This window comes from Balaenoptera borealis (assembly GCF_965194805.1).
Source record: "Balaenoptera borealis genome assembly, chromosome: 18".
NCBI lineage: Eukaryota > Metazoa > Chordata > Mammalia > Artiodactyla > Balaenopteridae > Balaenoptera > Balaenoptera borealis.
Genome location: NC_138877.1, coordinates 15,030,491 through 15,051,492, shown reverse-complemented (window position 1 = coordinate 15,051,492; position 21,002 = coordinate 15,030,491). Strand labels below are relative to the sequence as shown.

At 38.6% G+C, this 21,002-nt stretch overlaps 1 protein-coding gene across 2 annotated transcripts in view; it reads right to left on the bottom strand.

Annotated features, from left to right (window-relative positions):
• FREM2 (FRAS1 related extracellular matrix 2) overlaps positions 1 to 21,002 on the bottom strand; it is a gene marked incomplete at its 5' end in the record, with an annotated part of 139,498 nt that overhangs the window by 44,621 nt on the left and 73,875 nt on the right. For both annotated transcript variants that reach the window (XM_082365245.1, XM_082365246.1), the window contains 2 exons: positions 16,825 to 17,076; positions 18,155 to 18,280. In XM_082365245.1, coding sequence (XP_082221371.1) covers positions 16,825 to 17,076; positions 18,155 to 18,280 — 378 coding nt within the window. The remainder of the gene's footprint in view (positions 1 to 16,824; positions 17,077 to 18,154; positions 18,281 to 21,002) is intronic.

Below are 21,002 nucleotides of genomic sequence, written 5' to 3'. Positions count from 1 at the left end.
GTACATGTATTTTCAGGAATATTTACAAATATGTTTAGTGCAACTTTATGTATACATATAAAACCCAATGTCAGTAGGGCAGTAGGGGAATGGATAATTAACACTCATCTAAATTTGTCAAAATAACCAGATCTTGAAAACACGATGCTGATTTTTAAAAAAAAAGCAAGTTGAAATAGATATTTATCCAATTTACGATCACTGCTACTTTGGAGGACCATGGTAGTTGAATGGGACTAGAAGGAAACTCATGTTTTATGTCTAGTGTTTGATTCCTTTAAAGGACCTGAGGCAACTATGAAAAATGGAACAATGGTTAATTTTAGATAGAGCACACATTATGCTGTATTATTTTTGTACATTTCTGTAAAGAAAAAAATTTTTACATGGTAGTTATAGAATGGTATGCACAAAATAATTCATGTTGTTCATACACATATTATTGATGCACAGAAAAATAAGAAAGAATATATATCAAACTGCTAACTGGTTATTTCTTAGAGATGGGATTATGAGGAAATTTTACCTCCTTTGCTGCACATTTCTTCCACACACTAATTTGCTATATATTTTACTTTTCCCAAGTAGCATCTATTACGTTTGTAAATAGGAAGAAAAAAAATTAGATTAACTTCCTTCTATAAATAACATCTTGTAAAAAATTAGTTTTAAATAATTTTGACTGGGCCTTTCCCTACTTTTCTTTCAAAAAATATGTAAACACACATTCTTAAGAAAGACCTCATATTTAGTCTCTAAAAAGCACTTTCAAAATTCTTGTTGAAAAAAAAAAGGTCAAATATATGTTTGAGTATATATCAGTTTAAAGGCATGTTTTGACACTTCTTTTCCTTGCCAACTATAATTTTCTCAGAAAGAATAAAGAAAAGTCAGGACATGTCTAAAATGCTTATAACTTAAGGACTGAATCTTCCCAAGATTTCAGCTGAGAATACGTGGTGAGCCTTTCTCCAAAAATGATACTGTAATCAGAGATTCTACTGTCAATCTAGTTTCACTCCAAAACTCTGATTTTGTCTTTTTCAGGGTCGATACAAGTTTAAAATAAAATTTAAATGTTAAGGTCATCAGAGTTTTCCACCATCCAGTAGCATTTGAAGAAGGCTTCCTGAATATTCTTTATTCAACAAATATTTCTGAGAACCCATCTCTAGGAGAGTGTTTTTAAAACCCTTTTAATTTTTGTTTCTATCCTATATGATATCACATCATATAAACAAGGGAGAGGAAGAAAAACTGGTTATAACTCTCTAACTGATTTCTCAACTCAATGGATTCAATTTACAATTTCCTAAACAGCATTCTTTGTAGTACCTAAAACTGAATGTAATGATAAATACTAGGCAAATAAGAGATATCTTGCATATGTGAAAAAGATATTTACTATCTCATGGGTGGGATAGAAAAAGATCTGAAAACAACTTAAAAGCTCATCAATAGGGAATTTTTAAAATATGTTACAGCCACACTGTGGAATACTATGTAGCCATTAAAAAGAATCAGTAGGTTTATGACACAAAAAGCCTTTTGTGTCATACATTGTTATGTGAAATAACTATAACAAAAAATAATATGCATAAAATGATCAAGTAGAATAACAAACATTAATTGAGTATTTTCAGTGTGCCTGAATTGTTCTAAGTGCTCATAACCCTTTGAGGTAGGTATTATTATCATCTCCACTATACAGATAAGGAAACCGAAGTCCAGGAGTTCCAGATCAATAGCCAATAAGTGGAAAGGAAGTCAGACTGCCTCCTGCTACAATATGTGCTCATTGCCTCTTCACTATAACAATAATTACTTCTAATCAAAGTAAAAGAAAATGTGTGCATGTAATTGTGTGTACAGAAAAGCCACACATTGTACTTAAGTGACCTCAAGGGAGAGGTGTGGGTTTGAAGAGGGAGATAAGATAAGACTACTTATCTATTTAGTTTATGTACTTCTCTATGGTGCTCATGTAATAATTTTGTAATAAAAGTATTAATACTAAGCAAGAATTAATCTGCATAACACACCTCCATTAAACATAACCTCAAAATATTAGATTTAAGAAAAATATTTATTACAGAGTGGGAAGTCCCTTCTCTCTTGTTAAAATCTTTAAAACATTTTTTTACTCTTAACAGATTCTGGCATCTTTACCAACTTGCTGCAGTATTTCTCAGTGGTGTGCATGAGTATGCTCTCTAGGGAACTGAGCAGTTATTGCACTTTCCAAAAAATCATTATCTAAGGCTCTGCAAGGTCCTGCAAAGTTTGCGTCTTTCCATTCTCACATATAACCTCCTGCCAGTTGACGGCTGTCAAGCAAGTCCTGCTACTCATACCTCTCACATCGCGCTTTTCACGCTGTGTTCACACGACTCATTCACTCGCTCATCTCCCTCATTAGACAGAGACCTCCCCAAAGGCGGAAATCAAGTACCACTGTTCATCCATAAACTCCAACGAGAAGCGTGGAGCCTGACATACGAGGTCATAAAATAATGTGTGGAGACGTAAGCCAAGACTGATACTGCTTCCAGTCTCTAATCCAAAGTAACCATCATTATGGCTCTAAAGCTCATCTTGTGAAAACACACCAATTAACATTAAAGTTAGTGCAAGAGTAATATTATGATGTAATAGCCGCTTTTACTGAGTGCCTGCCTCTGCAGGTCACATCAGAATCTCTAGAATCTTTGTTATATTACCTATAGTGCGCCCAACAGCCTTATAAGGTCATTTTTTTTTTTTTTGATTTTATAGTTTGTTCTTTATTAAAGATGATTTTTCAACATATTCTTGAGTATATAGTCTTAATTTAGAAAAACTAATTCATATTAAATTAGCCTTCAATTAGTTCATTCTTGGGCCTGAATGTGGGGATTTATTCTTTTTTTTTTTTTTTTTTTTTTTAAAAAAAAAAGGTCATTATTTTTATCTGCTGCATACAAACAAAATGAAATGGAAACTTAGAGAGATTAAATAATTATCTCAAGGTCACATAGCTCATATATAGTGGAAGCAGGATTCAAATGTAAGTTTCCAAGACTGCAAAATCTGTGCTGTTTTCATTATGTAGTACTTTCTCTGAAAATGATTAAAAAGTGGAAAAGTGAGCATTTTTAGAATATTTTTCTTTATGGAAGTGTAATAAGAGTCTGTAAAGACAGAGACACAATATTCCATGTAAGAGAAAAATTAGAATATGTTATAGATCAGTATTTCTCAGGTGTGAAGGTAAATTTCTTCATTAAAAAAACAAGAGCACACCATTACAGGAACAGGGAAAGAAAATTAAGATACCACCTTATTCTTAAATTCTCCATTCATTTAAAATTGTTACTGCTCCCCAAATCACCAATCAGAAGGCATGCATGTACATTTTTATTCCTGCAGACTAAAGTGAATTTCATGAAATTTCAGAGTCTGCAGAGACTTCGACATCAGGGTGATTTATGTGGGAATCCCAACAGCTGAATGAAGAAAGATTATGGCCAACATGGTGTCAAACACAACCTGTGTGAGATCTCAGGAATAAAAGCATGTGGTTGACACTTGAAAAATAAATAACCTTGACCACAGACTGTTCAATAACCGACACTTGAAACATGCCTGCAGGCGGCAAAGGAAGGGACTCCAGAATAAATAGCCAAAGCTGTTCCACTTCAAGCTGAGGGGATGTGCTCCTTTTTTGTAAGAATCCTCCTTCCCTGTTCTTCCTTGTGAGTATTACTCAGTAGCAGTGGCCGACGCTGCTCCACTGCTTCTTAGCTAGAACCTGAAAAGTGGTCCCAGGAGTCTTCCATCCTCTTGCAGTGTGATGGGGAAAAGACACAGGAAACTGTCCTACGAGCCATGAGTGCAAGTCCCCTTTCAGTCACTTCTGAAATGCCTGACGTTGGGGAAGTCAACCTCTTTGGTTCTTGGATTTCTTTTTTTTTTAATTTTTATTGGAGTATGGTTGCTTTACCACGTTGTGTTAGCCTCTGCTGCGCAACAAAATGAATCGGCCATACACATGCAGATATCCCCTCTCTTTGGGACTTCCCTCCTATTAATGCACCCCAATGTTCATAGCAGCAGTATTTACAATAGTCAGGACATGGAAGCAACCTGAATGTCCATCGACAGAGGAATGGTTCTTGGATTCCTGGTCTGCAAATGGAGGAACCCCAGTTCAGCTGTGCGAAGTCAGATCACTAAGCTTTCGGGTCTGTGCACCTTCTTTCTGGTCTTCTCGGATTGGTGGTTTTCTCGTGGATAATGATACTAGCTTGCAGCTATTTCTCTCATTCAACATTAATGCAACCTGTTTATGCTGTCTTTATTTTTTATTGAAAAGAAAACAGTTGCTTCCTCTCAAGGAAAAATAAGTGTTAAAAAACCATTCTTTCTCATAAATGGTTTGCACACTAAGGAGAAACCATAAACCCAGATGATAAAAGTGTAGGCATTATGATTTTCATGTGACTTCTCATATTCAGATAAAATTTACTCAGTAATATACATGGGTGCTAAGAGAACATCATGTTTAATCCTTTAGATTTGTGTTTTGTTTTCATTTATAGAGGATGAAATCTGTCTAATATTTTTAAAAAGTGAAATTAAAAACAATAGAGCCATATAACCTCCTGGGATAAAAGGAGCAGCCCTGAGTTAGGGCTGAGCTGTGTGAACTAAGTGGTTAAAGGTAGCTCAGGGACTTCCCTGGTGGCGCAGCGGTTAAGAATTCGCCTGCCAATGCAGGGGACACGGGTTCGAGCCCTGGTCCGGGAAGATCCCACATGCTGCGGAGCAACTAAGCCCGTGCGCCACAACTACTGAGCCTGAACTCTAGAGCCCGCGAGCCACAACGACTGAAGCCCGCGCGCCTAGAGCCCGTGCTCCACATGAGAAGCCACCGCAATGAGAAGCCCGCGCACCGCAACGAAGAGTAGCCCCTGCTCGCCGCAACTGGAGAAAGCCCGTGTGCGGCAACGAAGACCCAACACAGCCAAAAATAAAAAAAGAAGAAAAAAAAAAGAATACAAGAGGAAAACCAGGTTAGAGCAAGGACTACTGTTGTTCTCTATTTTTTTTCTTTGATTTGCTTTGATTTCTTTCAGAAGCTAAGGCACTAGGGCCGTGGTTACTTGTATGCCTATATTACTTACACTGTTTCAAAAGAAAAAGAAGGAAAGAAATGAATTCCATACATAACTTAATTATTGGGTCTCCCATAATTATAACACAGGGTTTAATGGAGTTTCCCTATTCACAGAAATGTCAAGGGATATCATGTTTTGAACAAGGTAATGAAGTTGTCCTCAGGGAATTAATCAAACATCTCCTGCTAACAGTTTATTTGTCCTCTCAGTATCCTGAAGTAGGTTCAGTACATAGTGCTATTAAGATGTACTGACATTTTAAAAAACTTCAAAATACGTATTCTGGACCAATGTCAGTTAAGACATGCAAGCTAGATTCATGGGGAGATAACAATCCCCTGGAAAGTGGGTATAAATCTCTGTACTTCTTTCAACTCTGTTGTGTACTGTAGATAGTATTTTACCAGTTTACTGAGCTGGAGACCACGCACCACAGATTCACAAGTGTAAAAGCAGCATCTATACTATTTATAATTTTATTTTGTACTTAGAGGATCACCTTGCAGCACTGAGATTGTGAAGGACCCTATGGCTTTGGCTTTTTAAAGCTTTCCCTGGCAGGGAGTGTGGTCTTGAAAATCATCCCTTTGAAGAAGTGTGATTCTTTAACAACAAAAAAAAAAAGAATGAGCTTCTTGTTGGCATTTTGACCAGAATTTCAGCTTTGTGGCATCCTTCCTGAGACAGTGAAACGGATTGTTTGTGAAACACCCTCAGGGAAATTGAAGCTGAGATACATTTCAGCCCTATGAAGTGTAAAGAGAAAGCTATTTTTCTCTCACAATGTCAATATTCTGACTTTCCTGACTCTTTTATTGTTAAGTACTGGCGAATAAAGCTCTGCCAACCATTTAATTTCTTTTCCCAGGACCGTGCTTAACTCAGTGACTGCTGCCCTGTACCGTGATTTGGCTCACCCGGACAGTGCAGTTGTCCTTACAGTGATGGGACTGTCACAGCCCGAGGGGACATGTGACAATGCACATCAATTTCTGGGCTGCCAAATGCCATGACTCAGTCTTTTTGGTTCTTTGTGTGGCTTTCCCAGAACCTCAGGTCCCACTGGATGCCCCTTTGAAAGCACCATTGCACGTGGAGCCTGGTTTGATCAGCTGCCATTTCTGCATCTGTTTGCCTACTTCCTTGCTGGAATCCTCTATGGATTGGGCCTGTCTTGTTCATCACGGTGTCCTTGGTGCCTTGGGGGATGCCCACTACTCAGAAGGGGGCCTACTAAGTGCTATGCAAGGCTGATGTATACACATATGGAGTGAGGGCAGGACAAGTCCTCCGTCTCTTTTCCCCTGGCGCAGCGTCTGGTGCATTAGAGATGCTCAGCAAACATTTTAAATAAATAAATAAATGTCTGAATATATATTATTTCAGCTGTCTGTTTCACTACGGCAGAATGAAGACCTGTGTCTTAGAGAAAGGATGCAGCGATGCTTTATGTCTCTAGAAGTGTGAAGGGAAAGTTTTATCCATAATTTTAAGTGCTTCAAATTGTTACAGATGCCCTAAAGAAAAGAGGTGGTTTTAGTTTTAGCTACATTTTATAATCCTAATATAGATTATTATTGTGATTATTTGTAGCACGATGTAGTCCACTGGTTTTATCAAATGATATTACCCGTATACTTTACAGGGTAATCTTGTATCTCTTGAGGTCAGTATCAAGTTTCTTGACATCTATTAAAGGAAGATTTAAGGCCAATGACAAAAAAAAAGGTATGTATATGACTTCTAAACTAGGAATAAAGGGAGAGAAAAAGAGATTCAAATGTCTGCTTCAGTAAGGCAGAACGAAGACCTGCTTCTTCGGGAGATCATAAAGCCTATCAGCCTCCCGTGAAAGGTAACATCTACCTGTGCAGAGCAAGTAAGATATACAGAGAACAGGGAGGCCCATTCAAGATCTCTAATTCGAGAAGAACTATTTCCGGTTGGTGACAAGTTTCTTAGGGGAGCAAACTAACAAGTTTCACATTTCCACAGTGACCAACTGACCTACCAACAGTGTCAGAAAATAGTACATATATTCCAAAATGTTTTTCTTAATTTTTCATTCTAATACAATAAAAGGAGAGGCTGTTGTCTATTTAGTAATTGATTTTTATGAAGTATATGTTCTCAACAACAGACCATAAGTACATAGCGCATTGTCTGGACTTACTGAATAAATACACAGACCTCTGTGATTTCACTGTAGTATTTCACAGACCTTGGCCTCTCTTTACATCATGGAGCATGCAGGTCAAGACTGTAACTGTTCTACTTTCAGCCAAGTTGCAGTTTTGGTTTATCGGCATTTTCTCTGTGCTTTATGATTTCAACAAAAGAATACACTAGACCTCTGTTGCTGGTGAATAATTTGGAATTTCCGATGCTATTGCTAACATTTACTAAGAGATCTTTTCTAATTATTCAATCTCTTATGAATTTTATTGTTTTTGATTATAATATCTCTTTTAATAATATTAAGCTTATAAGCTCTGAAGTCTAGTATCTGAGAAGTTGCTTCTCAGATTTATGTGATTTTTAGCACTAACGTGGAATTCACCAGTGACTGAGATCTTGAGGTTCCTATAGCATGTGTAGTGATCTGCTTCCAGGGTTTGAGTGATAATAAATCAGCAATATTTATCCTTTGATGTCTACAAGATGGTATAATATGGCCAGCGTTCACTCTCCTGTGTGGAAAAGATGGGAATCAGGCAGATAGTGTTACCACGAAAAAGACAAAACAAACACAAGACAGCATTTATCCATAAGGACTTGACAAGACAGCCCAAACCCAGCCCTTCAGAAGGGAAACCCTTCCACTGGACAACTTGCTAAATGATGTGGAAAAGCAATGCTTTTCCTTGTGCAAGTGAACTACCAGACTCCATCACATGTTTTCTTAATGATCCTGGAGGAGTTATAATTGGTTAAAAGGTGAACCAAAATAATTCATGTATAAGTTAGCCTTATGTCTATAACTGCTAACATTTTAAGTATTCTAGGGTCCGCAAGTCTGCGTGCACAGAAAAGGATACAGTTTGTTTCATTTCTATCAGCATGCCTCATGCTATTTTTGAGTATTACAGTGTAGAATATACAGTGTAGAATACCTATTAAATATACATGCTGCCAGTACAGTATGAGGTGGGCAGCATAGCGGTTGGTGCCATGGACTCTGTGGTCAGCCTGGCTGAATGCTTCTCAACTGTTTGACCTTGAGCAGGTTACCTAACCGCTCAAAGACAATAAAACTGAGGCATAACACAACAATGCTCATAGTCTGTGTGTCTGTGTGTTAAATGAAATCATTCAAGTAAGAGGCTTAACACACCTGTTATTGTTATCATATATAATAGTTATAATATAATAGTTACAGTTACAATAACTATATATTATACTTATTATTACATGACATATATGATATCTATGGAGCCCTGAAAAATAGAGACATGAGTAAGTTTAATACTGCAAACAGTATGATCCTACTCAATATTGTAACCTTAATATCTTAGAACTACCCTAGCAGACAACATATCTGCAAGTTTACATTCCATGAATTTGAGAGCTTATTTCTGGGTGAACTGTCCCTATGTCCTGGCACAGTTCCCTGTACTCACTTTCTGGTGAGCCATAAGGTCATTCTTCAATGTAAGTTACACAAAACGGTAAGCTGTTCTCATAAAGAACTCTGGAGCCTTTGCCTTTTCTGGTAATAGCGGTGAATGTTTTCATGCGACTGGCAGCAGAGATTCAAGTGGCTGCTTGCCAAGCTCGTGTGTGTGCAGAGGAACAAAGCTCTGAATGCCTTTCCTGCTGTGGGCGGTATACTGTATCAACAGTTTCAAAGAGATCAATTCACAACAGCATAGCAGCAAGTTCCTTTAGAGCCGGTGACCATAACAGGTTGAGTCAAATGTACCCCATTGCTAATGAACCCACTCCAGCGGCCTCGGACCCTTGCTTACTTGCCTTTGTTTTAATTTGTGTCCCTGTACCCCAGCCCCACATGGAGCTGTTCCCTATTAACAGCTGGCCTGCTGGGCTCTGAGTTAAGCCAGGTCCAGAATTAAGAAGAGAGGACAGGGGGTTGGGACCCTGTGGGTCCTCCCAAGGCCAAGCCTGGGAAGTCTCCCTTCTCTCTCCCCTCCGATTCATATTTAGTGAATGACTCACTCATTCACATTCACCAATGCTCTTTTTCTTCCTACCCTCTCCCCTTCACGAGTTTGTTAAAAATGAATTAATCCTGTAATTTCGCAAGCCCTCTCCTGAAACCATTACAATTAAAAAAAAAATGATGTGAAGTGACTCTATATCATAAAATGGTTTATGTTTAACCCAATGGAGGTACAGAACGAGGGAACTAAACCACACTATCTTAGTTTTAAGTTATTTTAAAAACCCGTTTGTTTTAAAGGCCTAAAGGTGCACTTGTTATCTGACAACTCCAATAATATACTTCATTTTGTACATTTCCACAATTTTCTTGTAATATAACCAGTGACACTTAATTACTATTTGCAACTAACAGCCAAAACAACCTGCACGTTAACATTTAGTAGAAATATATTCTAATAACCTTTCATTATTGAACTCGGCATATTTGAACAGAACTTCTCATCTTCTCTCAGCTTCCTTTCCCCAGACTGGTTCTCTCTCTTAACTTCCTGTTAATGAATGGTTCCTCCATTCCTTGAACCTGTCAAGCACACACGTTTTTAGATACATATTTTTAAACTTCCCTCCTTACATGAGGTCCAAGTCTCAGCAGGTTTTATTCTCAGCGGCAGGTTGTTTCCTTTCCAGTCCCAACGTCCTCACCCTACAGGCCCACTTCCCTCTTTGGTTCCTATTCTGTTCACTTACGCTGCTATCGAATTAATAACCTCCAAACGTCGCTCTGATTATGGCACTCTTTTGTCCAGAAACTTCTGGGTGCTCCCTACGAAGTAAATTCAGAACTTCTTATCTCATTCAACGGCATCCACAATGTGTTTCCACCCCATTTTTCCAGACTGAACTGCCAATGACTCCCACCCTTTCTTTAGTTGAGCTAGTTTCTAAAGTGCTCTCATACAGATGCTATTCGGTCCTCATGAAGATTCTGTAAAGTAAGAAATTCAGGTGATAATATACTCAAATGAGGAAAACAGGTACAAGAAGACAAGTGGACTGGTGAAGATTCCTTGACTAGAAAGCAGCAAAAATGCATCCACAGCCCAGATCTCCTAACACCTAATCCTGGAAGCTGGGCAATGAGCTTTTCTCAGAAAAGGCAACGTGGCCAAATTGGATTGTCCTCTGCTCCCATGTCTTTCTCTCCCTCCTGCTTTCACGCATGCGATCTTGGAATACTTTGCCTTATTCTCCATTCACCTAAATCCTTTCCATCTGTTAAAGCCTTTATCTGTCCCTCCTCTTGACTCACAGAGTGATCATACAATTGTTTTTAATCACACTCTGCCTTCTTCTGTCTGCTTTGTGGTGTTTCAAATTATTACTGAAATAAATTATTCTCCTTTAACCTTTTACGTACTTAGTTGGTTTTTTTTTTCCCAAATAGATTTTAAGCTTTCTGAGATCCCGGCCCATGTCTTAAACGTCTTTATAATCCCCACCTGTTACACTTAGTAAGTGCACAATAAATATTTGCTCTGTGTGTGGTATGTGAGATTACATTTTTTAAAGATGCAAGACATTTCATATGTTTTCCTTTATCTTATTTTTGTTTTCAAAGGGTGTAATATCTACATCATTCAACTAGTATTCTTCCCATGTGGAAAAATGGATATAATCTTTATTATTCAGCGAATTCTTGCAATGCCTCCCCACAGACCAGAAACTCATTAAACATCCATTAGCTTTCCCTGAATCCTTAGCATTATCGACTACATTAAGTAGTCTGTTAAGGGCTTCAATGCATTAATATTCTGAGCAGTCAGAAACTCATTTTTCCATTTCTTGATTTTTTAATATTGTTCTAACCCAAGCATACCAAATGCAGAATGTAACTTTGTTTTGTCAAGTTGTTAGTTTAACTGAGTTTGGCCTTCCTTACAAAGACTGGCCTGGCATTATTTAATTGGAGTTTACACAAATGCAAATAATAGTATTCAAGAATAAAAAGAATGTTGACCAAGCCTTTCAGCTCAGTACAAATGCATAAAACCTATTTCACCCACACACCATACCATGATGTATTTTTCTAGCACTAGAAATGCTTTCTTCTCTATGGTACTCCTGCTGTTGAGAAAGCTTTTCTGATGTCAGGAGGCTTTTGAATGGCACTGAATTGAGTTACATTTACTACAGGGCTCACCATGTTATGCTGCCTTTTACATGTCTCTGGTTTATATCTACTAGCATGGTAATTTTTCTAGGGGGGCCAAGGAAGGCAGTCACTTTAGTGAACACCCCTGCGGGTGGGCACACAAAAGCAGAAAATGGATTCAGCTTAAGTGTTCCTTAATTAACTTCCAAAGACTGACAGCAAAGATTAGTGAAATACTGTTAGCACTGACTTGATACTCTTCCTAAGGAACAAATGCTGTAGTATTAAATCGTAACCTTTACTGAAGTACTGAGGACTGAAGACATTGATATTCAGGATATCTGCACAAAATGACAGCACTGTTCTTGTGTCAGCATGTTGTTCATGTGTAAGTCTCTTCCAGACACAGTGAAGAGTTCAGCGGTTTCTTAAAGATGTAATACAGATTTAATCAGGACATATTTCTGTCCTTTGAGCCCCTGCTCTACTCTCATATAATTAAGAGTACAGAGAAAACCTTTGGTCCCAGCTGAGATTTTCAAACATTTGCACCTAAGAAAAGTGACTTTCCGTCCAGGTGTTGGTCCTTCACTCTGCAGCCACAGAAATGGTATCCTATAATTTCACTGAGCAATAATCCGGCTTTGGAGAATCAATTCCTTTTTTAAAAATTCAGATTGCTTTGAGTTACAAAGTTATAAAGGATTTGTTTCTTTTTAGTCCGGGAACATTTGGTCAGTGGACTCGTCATCTGGTATGCCCATTACCACAGAAACGGAGACAGCAATCAGAGCAAAAAGTGTTGGAAAGTCATGCAGGATATTTCACTCAGATTGTGTAGCAGGCTTAAATATTTTCCCTACTCCAATTACATAAAATTTTAGTGATTGAACAATTGGCCACCTTCAGAAACAACACCCCTCCCTTGACCAATGTTGACCTATACTTGGATTATTCTTTTCTAGATTCTATGACAATCGTATCTCTTCAGTTATGTCATTAGGTATGACGTATTTTAATCCCTTTGATGAATTTCAGGATTCATTATAGCCTAGTGGAGAAGCACATCAAATCTTAAATAGACCTAAATTTAGGACATATATCCAACACTTTGCGTCTGTGTGACATTAAGCAATTTTCTTAGCCTCTGGAAGTCTAATTTTTCCATCAATCAAATGGAGAAGATACCTTATTTTGAGATTTAACTGGATAATTCATGTAAAGTCCTTTGTACGTAGTAAGTGTTCAAATGTGACAACTGTTAGTAACTGTATTATTGCACCTGAATGAAATTTGACTTTCTCCCCATTAACCTGGGCATTCTTTCTTTCCATGATGAACTGGTGAAAGTCTGCATAGACAGTACTTTATGTGTAGCAGTATTGTTTTCGCTTATAAACTATGTACATCGTAAGATTTCAACTTCTAAAATGAAAAAATATAGGAAAAACTAGTAAAATATAGGTAATACAGGTAAACTCTTCATTTTACTCCTGGGAACTGAGGTTCAGAGACATTAATAAAAGTTGACCCCAAAGCTCATAAGATATGAAGTATTCCAACAAAGATGATCACAAAGCAAATTTCTCTAAAATAAGTTTTAGGTTTATCTTTCCTATTATTTAAAAAACAAGTGAAATAGTTGCATGTTGAAAAAAAATCCCCCAAAGCTTGGAATAGCAAGAGGAATTAAGAGAATGTCCTAGCTTGCTGCATGTTAGACATTACAGGTTAAAAATGTTTGACAGCACTTAGACACTGAAACATGTTTGACCCTTAGATTCTTTTTAGCACTTTCTTTGCTGGGATTGTCATACCCTTATACTAACTACCTTTCTCTTCACTCTTTCCCATCTCTGCTTAACATTCGTGAAATGTGCTCCTTTTAAAAAAATATGAAAATCAGGTAAAATCTGTCCACATCATAAGTCATATGCGGGCCATTTTTGCATGTCCTCTTAAGCCATCTTATCCTCTTGCATGACTTTTATTATTATCAATAGCGATAACATGTAATTTAATGTCTCTAGTGCATAACTCTGTCCTGATCTCCAGACCTATATCTCCGTTTGCCTACTCCATATCCAGCACTTTGAAGTCATGCAGCCTTTTCAAACTAACACGTCCTAAATGAACTCACTGTTTTGTCCCTACACCAGTTCTACTTCTGTCTTGTCTGTCTCAGTGAACTGCACCACTCTTAACCCAACTGCCCTGTTGGAAACGAAGCTATCATTCTTTGGGCTCTCCTGTCCTCTAGCCTTTCACGCCAGTCAATTACCACGTCGCGTCCATTCTTGCTCGGCACTATCTCCTGGACGCTCCCTGGTCTCTTTATCCTCATACAACCACCCTGTTCGAGCCGCCATCACCTATCACCCATATTTCTCCAACAGCCTTCAGAGCAGTTCAATCTAGTCTTTGCATTTTAGCTACGGCAGAGTAATACCTCAAAAATGCAAATCTGATTTTGTCACTCTCCTTATAACCTGCTGGTAGTTTCTGATTTCTATTTCAGTAATAAAACACAACTTCTTTACATGGCTACCCAATCCTATCAGATTAACTCCTTGCCCAGCCAAATTCTTCTTTGTTATTCACTCCTTTGAGCTGCAGATTTGTGCTCTATCCAAGCTTTCAGTTCCCTGAAAGCATCACATGCATTCAGCCTTTGCACTTGTGGACACACTTTCCTTCTCTCTTTGCCGGGTTACTCTGATATTGTCCTCAAATTTCAGCTAGGAAATCATGTTTTCAAAGAAGCTCTTCCTGAAAGAGAAAGCTGTTCTTTCCTCAGCAGAGCACTTATTACATTTATTTTATGCTTGCCTGTTCACTTATCTGTGTACCCCCCAGAGTCTGAAAAGTCCATGAGTTCAGAGCTCATGTCCCCTTGTAGCTATTGCACTGAGAAATATGTGAGTACAGAGGTGCTTCACTCATATTTTTAATGAATAGATGTATGAATGAGTGAATTTTTGATTCTTAAAAAAATCTTTGCTGAAGAAAGGAATAAATATTTATTAAACTGCAATGTGACACTATCCAGAGATTCCATCTCTTGATTTACTCCACTAGGGGATCTTTAAAGTGGCAAGTTTCTTTTTCCAAAGCTAAATTTGTGCTGTACTTTATTAAGTTAAAATTTTACATTGTGAATTTATTTAAAGTAGAGGATACCACTGTATTTGCTTATAGTTAATCGTGTACTTTCTGGTGAAGTTTTATGTTTGTGAATCTGTTCAATGTACATTTGCCTTGTTCCCTTCATTACAATGAAAGCTTTCTGAGGGTAAGTGTTATTTATTTGCTTTGTTTTATTTTATCCTTAGAAAACTTGTGGTGCTTCCCACAGTGTAAGACGTTAGTGAGACCTGAGTAATTAAAAAATAAAATAAAAAGTTAGAAGTGGAAGGGAAAGGACAAATGGGAGAAAACAGAGAGGTATACACAGGACTTCTGATCTATTAAACGGGGGCTGGGTGATTGCTGGTAACATTCCTGACAAACTCCTGGTCCAGTGTTTGCATGGTACTCTAATGCCTTAAAATCAAAGCCTGTGGCATCCAAATTCCCCAGTCCTCTTCTGGGGCGAAAAGCTTCTAAGAGCTTTGGCTACCCCACTCCTAATACCTCTTTAGCTGTCTACACCAGGGAATTGTAATGCTCAAATGAAACACTGATACTAATAAAGCATTTAACAAATATTATGTAGTAGTAGATACTGTACCTATGGTTCCACAAACTTGTCACCACTAGGCACTTGTTCTAGAGGCAGAGTCACAGTATGGAAAGGTCATATAAAGGTCATAATACTAACTTTGCCACGTACTGGCTTTGTAAATTCAAGTCAATCACTTGGCCTCTCTCAGCCTTGTCATATGTAAAAAAATGACATCACCCTTTACTCTTGAAAAGATCTAGCAATGTACAAGTGAAAATGCCTGGCACTTAATAAATAATAGTTTCTTTCTGAACCTTTAATTTTTTCCCATGTGCATCTTGTAACAATCCATATGGAAAAAATTTTTTGCCAACAAAACAAACTGAACCAAAGTAATCATTAAATGTATTTTCTATTTTAAAATTAAACCTCTATCTTTCTATCTATATTAATAAAAACAGAGAGATATCTAGATAGCAGATAGGTGTTTAGGGTGGACTATTAATTCTGTTCTGACTGACATTCAAAATATTGGCTTCTTCTCTGAGATCAACTGAATTTAAAATAAAATTTCTGTATATTTAAATACAAAATAGAATTTCCTATTAAACTAGTCAACTAAAGCTACCGGACATTACCTAAGTTTAAGGTAGAAGTAAGACTTTCTTCAAATCCCTCTTGATAAAATCATTTCTAATTTTCATTACTTTTCAGTAAAAAACAGACATTATTATATATTTCACAGGATTGTTAGGAGGACAATGTACAAAGGAGCCAGCGCTGGGCTTGGAACAGAGTATAAGCTCGCAAGGCACATTAAAGCCTTTTTAACTTAACTATCACTTAAACATCAAAGCACTTCCCGGGTAGGTAATTTTTAACTTCCTGAGTTTTCAGATTATTTCGAATGACAGTCTTCTGACTCTCCTGCAGTTTGTGAACCAAAAGATTCATCCAGCGAGTTTGTTCCTCTTTTTATCTACCATGAGGAAAATTCAAGAGGGACAGAAAAATATTCAAGTCCTGGGGTCCTATCTCTCAGTTTACCGCTCTCACTTTCATTACAAGATTATTCACAGTCTTTCTTATTGTTCTCTCTTTTCTCACAAGAAAGGACAAACTGTTTTTTGAACTGTGATGACTAAGACCCTTTTCCTCCTTTTTCTGCTCAGAAACAGGGATTATTTCATGGTAATTAGGTTTCCCTCAGGAAGAGCAGTCTAGGATAAACCCTCCCCCTTTTGGGAAGCCTGTTGGACTCAATTTTCCATATATTTATTACCTTCCTCGTTCGTTTAATAGCCTCGTCTGATGGGTTTCTTTGTTAAACGAGTTTAAACACAGAGATTAAAGTTACAAAACAGAAGCTTTTGCAATCAAAGCAAAACAAACAAACAAACAAAAAGATAAATTGTGTATTAAAATTGCTTCAATCCTTCACCAGGAAATTTTTAAAGTTTAATCACCTAATGATAAATGGTGCTGTAAAAGAAACTGTACACAGGAGAAAACACATAGGTGTGACTTTGCCCTTTGAAAACACTAAATCATGAAAGACAAATTGATTGATGCAGCCAACTTAGAATCTTAATCGCACTATAAAATCAAGCATAAGATAAATGTGCATGTGAAAATTCTTTTGCACTCTCATCTTTCTGTTCAGAAGGTGGTGCCTGATGTTGGTGCGCCTGGTAGGAGGAATAATTTTCGGGTAAATTAGTACTTACCATCGTCTTTGTCAGGGATGATTGTAACCTGAGCCCCTGGGAACTCTGATCCAATTCTCCCACCCATCGGCATGCTCAGGAGAACGTGGAATGTTTCCTTCTCTTCGTACAAGGAGTCGTCAATTATAACGACCCGGCACATTTTTTCCCGCTCGTCTTTGTCAAAGCGGATAACACTGGTGTGGTCCTCGGGCCGGGATATGTAATCAGAATAGGACAGCACTGATGTTGGCACAGTTCCTCTTGCCGTTCCTGGAAACAGAGAGAATCCAAAAGGGGTTTATGTAGAACATACTACAAGGGTACCTCCAGAAACGATTATTTTCATATGCAGCATTTTCATGGTCCACCATATCTATGAACACCCCTGGAAACTGCAATATCTCCTCCATACTGTGCTAGCACCATGAGTCACCTTTATAATGGTCTCCAACATCTGACAAATAGTACATTTCAAGTGTTTTCTCCTCTGCTTCCTGCCAGTGGTCTTTTAAAACAACACAATAACACAGAATAATAGCTTAGTATTCAAATGCTTACTGCGTGAAGGCAAAGTGCCAAGCGCTCTACATGCATTGCTTCCGTAATCCTCTTAACCACTCTACTGGGCTTTACACGTTTGGTAACTGAGGTTTACAGAAGTCCGACCACTTGTTCTGGGACCCAGAGCTCACGGTTGATCCTGAAATTTGCATTTTGACTGCTATTCTTTACTGCCTTTCAACTCACATATGTTAATGAAAATTTTAATGAAAGTCTGCAGTGTCAACTGCATTTATGACCTTTTCTTTTACATTCTTAGAAAAGTCTACCTGTTTCCTAGAAAGGTGTTTAGTATATTAATGAGTATTATGTATTAATTTTAATTTTGTATTGCATAAAATCACCTTTCAGAGGGTGCTTACTCAATGAGCAAAACAAATGTTTTGAAATGTGGTTGCTACGAGTTTCAGACCAGTTTGAAATTAGTTTCTTTTCCTTGGGTATGCATTTCTTTGCCTCTTTTTTTGTTGTTGTTTTTAACAATAACCCCCTTCTACTTGAGCAGGCTTGAGCGGGAGAGGGGAGCTTCAACTTCTTACAACCCCAAAGGCCTTGAGTATTAAAGCAACCAAATGAATCAGAAATGTTTTCAATAAGCAGCAGAGTCCTTCCAGGTCCTCAAAGGTGCCATAGTGAAGGAAGACGTCCGCATGCATGCTTTTTTCCTATTTGAAAACTGGACTAGTGAAGTATAACTTTCGTGGCATAATGTTATGGCTCCAACATGTTAAAGAGGCTTATTTATATCTTTGCGGGGACATTTTAGTTCATTCGCAAATCGAGCTACCTTGCCGCGTATAACAGATCACCATCAACTCCTGGCTCACATCTCCACTTCTCCTGATGGGAATGAGCAGTTCACCAATGTCCTCCTCGATGGAGTATTCAGACTGGGGGATGAATACAGTTGATTCTAAGGAGAAAACACAATTGTTTTTGTCTGAGCGTCTTACATATGACATAATCCTGTGCAAATTAATTGCTCTCATGATTGATAATTTCCCCTGGCATATTCTTTTAGAATAGCGCAGTGTGAGGGGAAGGAGGGAAGACAGGGGAGAAGAAGCAGGTATAGCGTGTGTAGGCTCCGGGCTAGTGAATTCTTAACCTAGAAATAAAATCCAACATTGCTTTTATCTCCAGTAATTGCTTTTTTTTTTTCTAAATTAATAAGTGCTGCTGACACACTTCCTTTAAATCCAACTTTGTTCTCTCGGGGAAGATCACCACCTTCTGATGGAGTAGTTGACTTTTAGACTCAGAAGAGACCTCAGAAGTCATCTTGTCTCACCTCGTACTTTGATGAGGAAACTTGGACCCACAGAGTTTATTTGTCAAGGGCTCTTACTGGTCGAGTCAGGATTACAATTCAGATCTTGTAATGTCCACTCTATTATTTTTTTTTTACCCCAAACGTGTTCCTTTTGAATGATTAATGATTAAAAGTACATACAATGGGGCTTCCCTGGTGACGCAGTGGTTGAGAATCTGCCTGCCAATGCAGGGGACACGGGTTCGAGCCCTGCTCCGGGAAGATTCCACATGCCGCGGAGCAACAAAGCCCGTGAGCCACAACTACTGCGCCTGCGCTCTAGAGCCCGCGAGCCACAACTACGGAAGCCCGCGTGCCTAGAGCCCGTGCTCCGCAACAAGAGAAGCCACCGCAATGAGAAGCCCACGCACCGCAACGGGGAGTAGCCCCCGCTCGCCGCAACTACACAAAGCAGGCACGCAGCAAGGAAGACCCAACAAAGCCAAAACTAAATTAAAAAAAAAAACAACTATAGATTAAAAAAAAAAGTACATACAATAGATTATTACTCAGCCATAAAAAGAAACGAAATTGAGTTATTTGTAGTGAGGTGGATGGACCTAGAGACTGTCAGAGTGAGATAAGTCAGAAAGAGAAATACAAATACTGTATGCTAACACATGTATGTGGAATCTAAAAAAAAAATGGTTCTGATGAACCTAGGGGCAGGACAGGAATAACGTAGAGAATGGACTTGAGGACACAGGGAGGGGGAAGGGTGAGCTGGGACGAAGTGAGAGAGTGTCGTGGACATATATACACTACCAAACGTAACATAGATAGCTAGTGGGAAGCAGCCGCATAGCACAGGGAGATCAGCTCGGTGCTTTGTGACCACCTAGAGGGGTGGGATAGGGAGGGTGGGAGGGAGACGCAAGAGGAAGGAGATATGGGGATATATGTATATATATAGCTGATTCACTTTGTTATACAGCAGAAACTAACACACCTTGTAAAGCAATTATACTCCAATAAAGATGTTAAAAAATAAATAAATAAAATAAAAAAATAAAAGTATAATAATGCATTGTTTGACACTTGGTGTTTTTGTTTATTGTGTTTTAAACAGCAGTCCCTTTAGAATTTAGAAATCTATTTATCACTGTAAGGGACACATCTGTGATTTCCCTCCTCCTCTAGAGGAATAACAATAGCACAGAGTATACATTATATTTATATAATACTATGAGTCTCAATGATTCATTTTTAAGGTAGCGCAAAGGTACACTAAATAATAAAAATGGCATAATTAAATTGTTGAAAATCACGGTTCAATGTAAAACTACATTTAGTTCAATAGAACGTTTAGTTCAACAGTTTGACAGGATAACCCTCAAATAGATACTTTGGAATTTGCTTAGGAGTCTGTTTCACTGGAAGTCCCACACACACACGGAAAATGCTTCATGATTATTTTTAAAACAGTAAGCCACACTGCTTTGGATGATTATAAAAGACGCTGGAATAGTGGACGCTGGCCGTCAAGGTCCACGTTCCACCCCTCTCCACCCTGCCCTGTGCTCCAGGGGCCGACTAATGAGAACCACGTCAAAGGTTTCCCTTGTGCTGTGGCTCTGGCTGAGTCAGCCAGAGGGCAGCGCAGGCAGGACTTGGAGGGCGAGAGCAACGTGGGGTCAGCATTCGTCCCCCTGGCTCCCCTCAAGGTTCCAGAGCTGGCTGTGCCCCACCAAGTAAAGGTCATCGTGCCCACTGGCCGCCCTAGCTCGCTCACTGGTCCAGCTAACTTCTCCTTCCCTTTCCCCCGAGGCCTAGAGGTGGTGATGGTACCCGCTCTTACCAGCCTTGGGGCACTTAACTGAACCTGGTGGTTCCCCAATTCTCGCCCTCATCTTTGCAAAAGTCATGTTATTAAATTATTTTAAATTTGCTAATTTTGAATGTGCCATTTGTTTTCTCCTGGGACTCTGACTGATACAGCAATTGAAAAAATGGCACCATTAAAAAAAATCTGTGGATGTAAGATTTTATAACAAATTATTCATTTATCAAGCATTGATTGGATGACTTCTACTTGCCAGACACTGAACCAGGCACAGGAGTCATGGAGGTAAACAAAATCCCTGGTCTTATGGAGTTTTCTTTCTAGTTGGGGGTGGGGAGGAGGAAGAAAATAAACATATATTCAAGAAAATATATAGTATGCCAGGAGGTGACAAATGATATGAAGAAGACGGAGTGTGCCGGTGGGGGTGCAGTGGGGCAGGGCGGGTGGAGGGTGGAGGGAGGGCTGGGCATGGTATGTGCCACGGCAGGTCTGTATTATACAGGAAAGTGTCTGTGATAGAGTTACATTTGAGCTGAG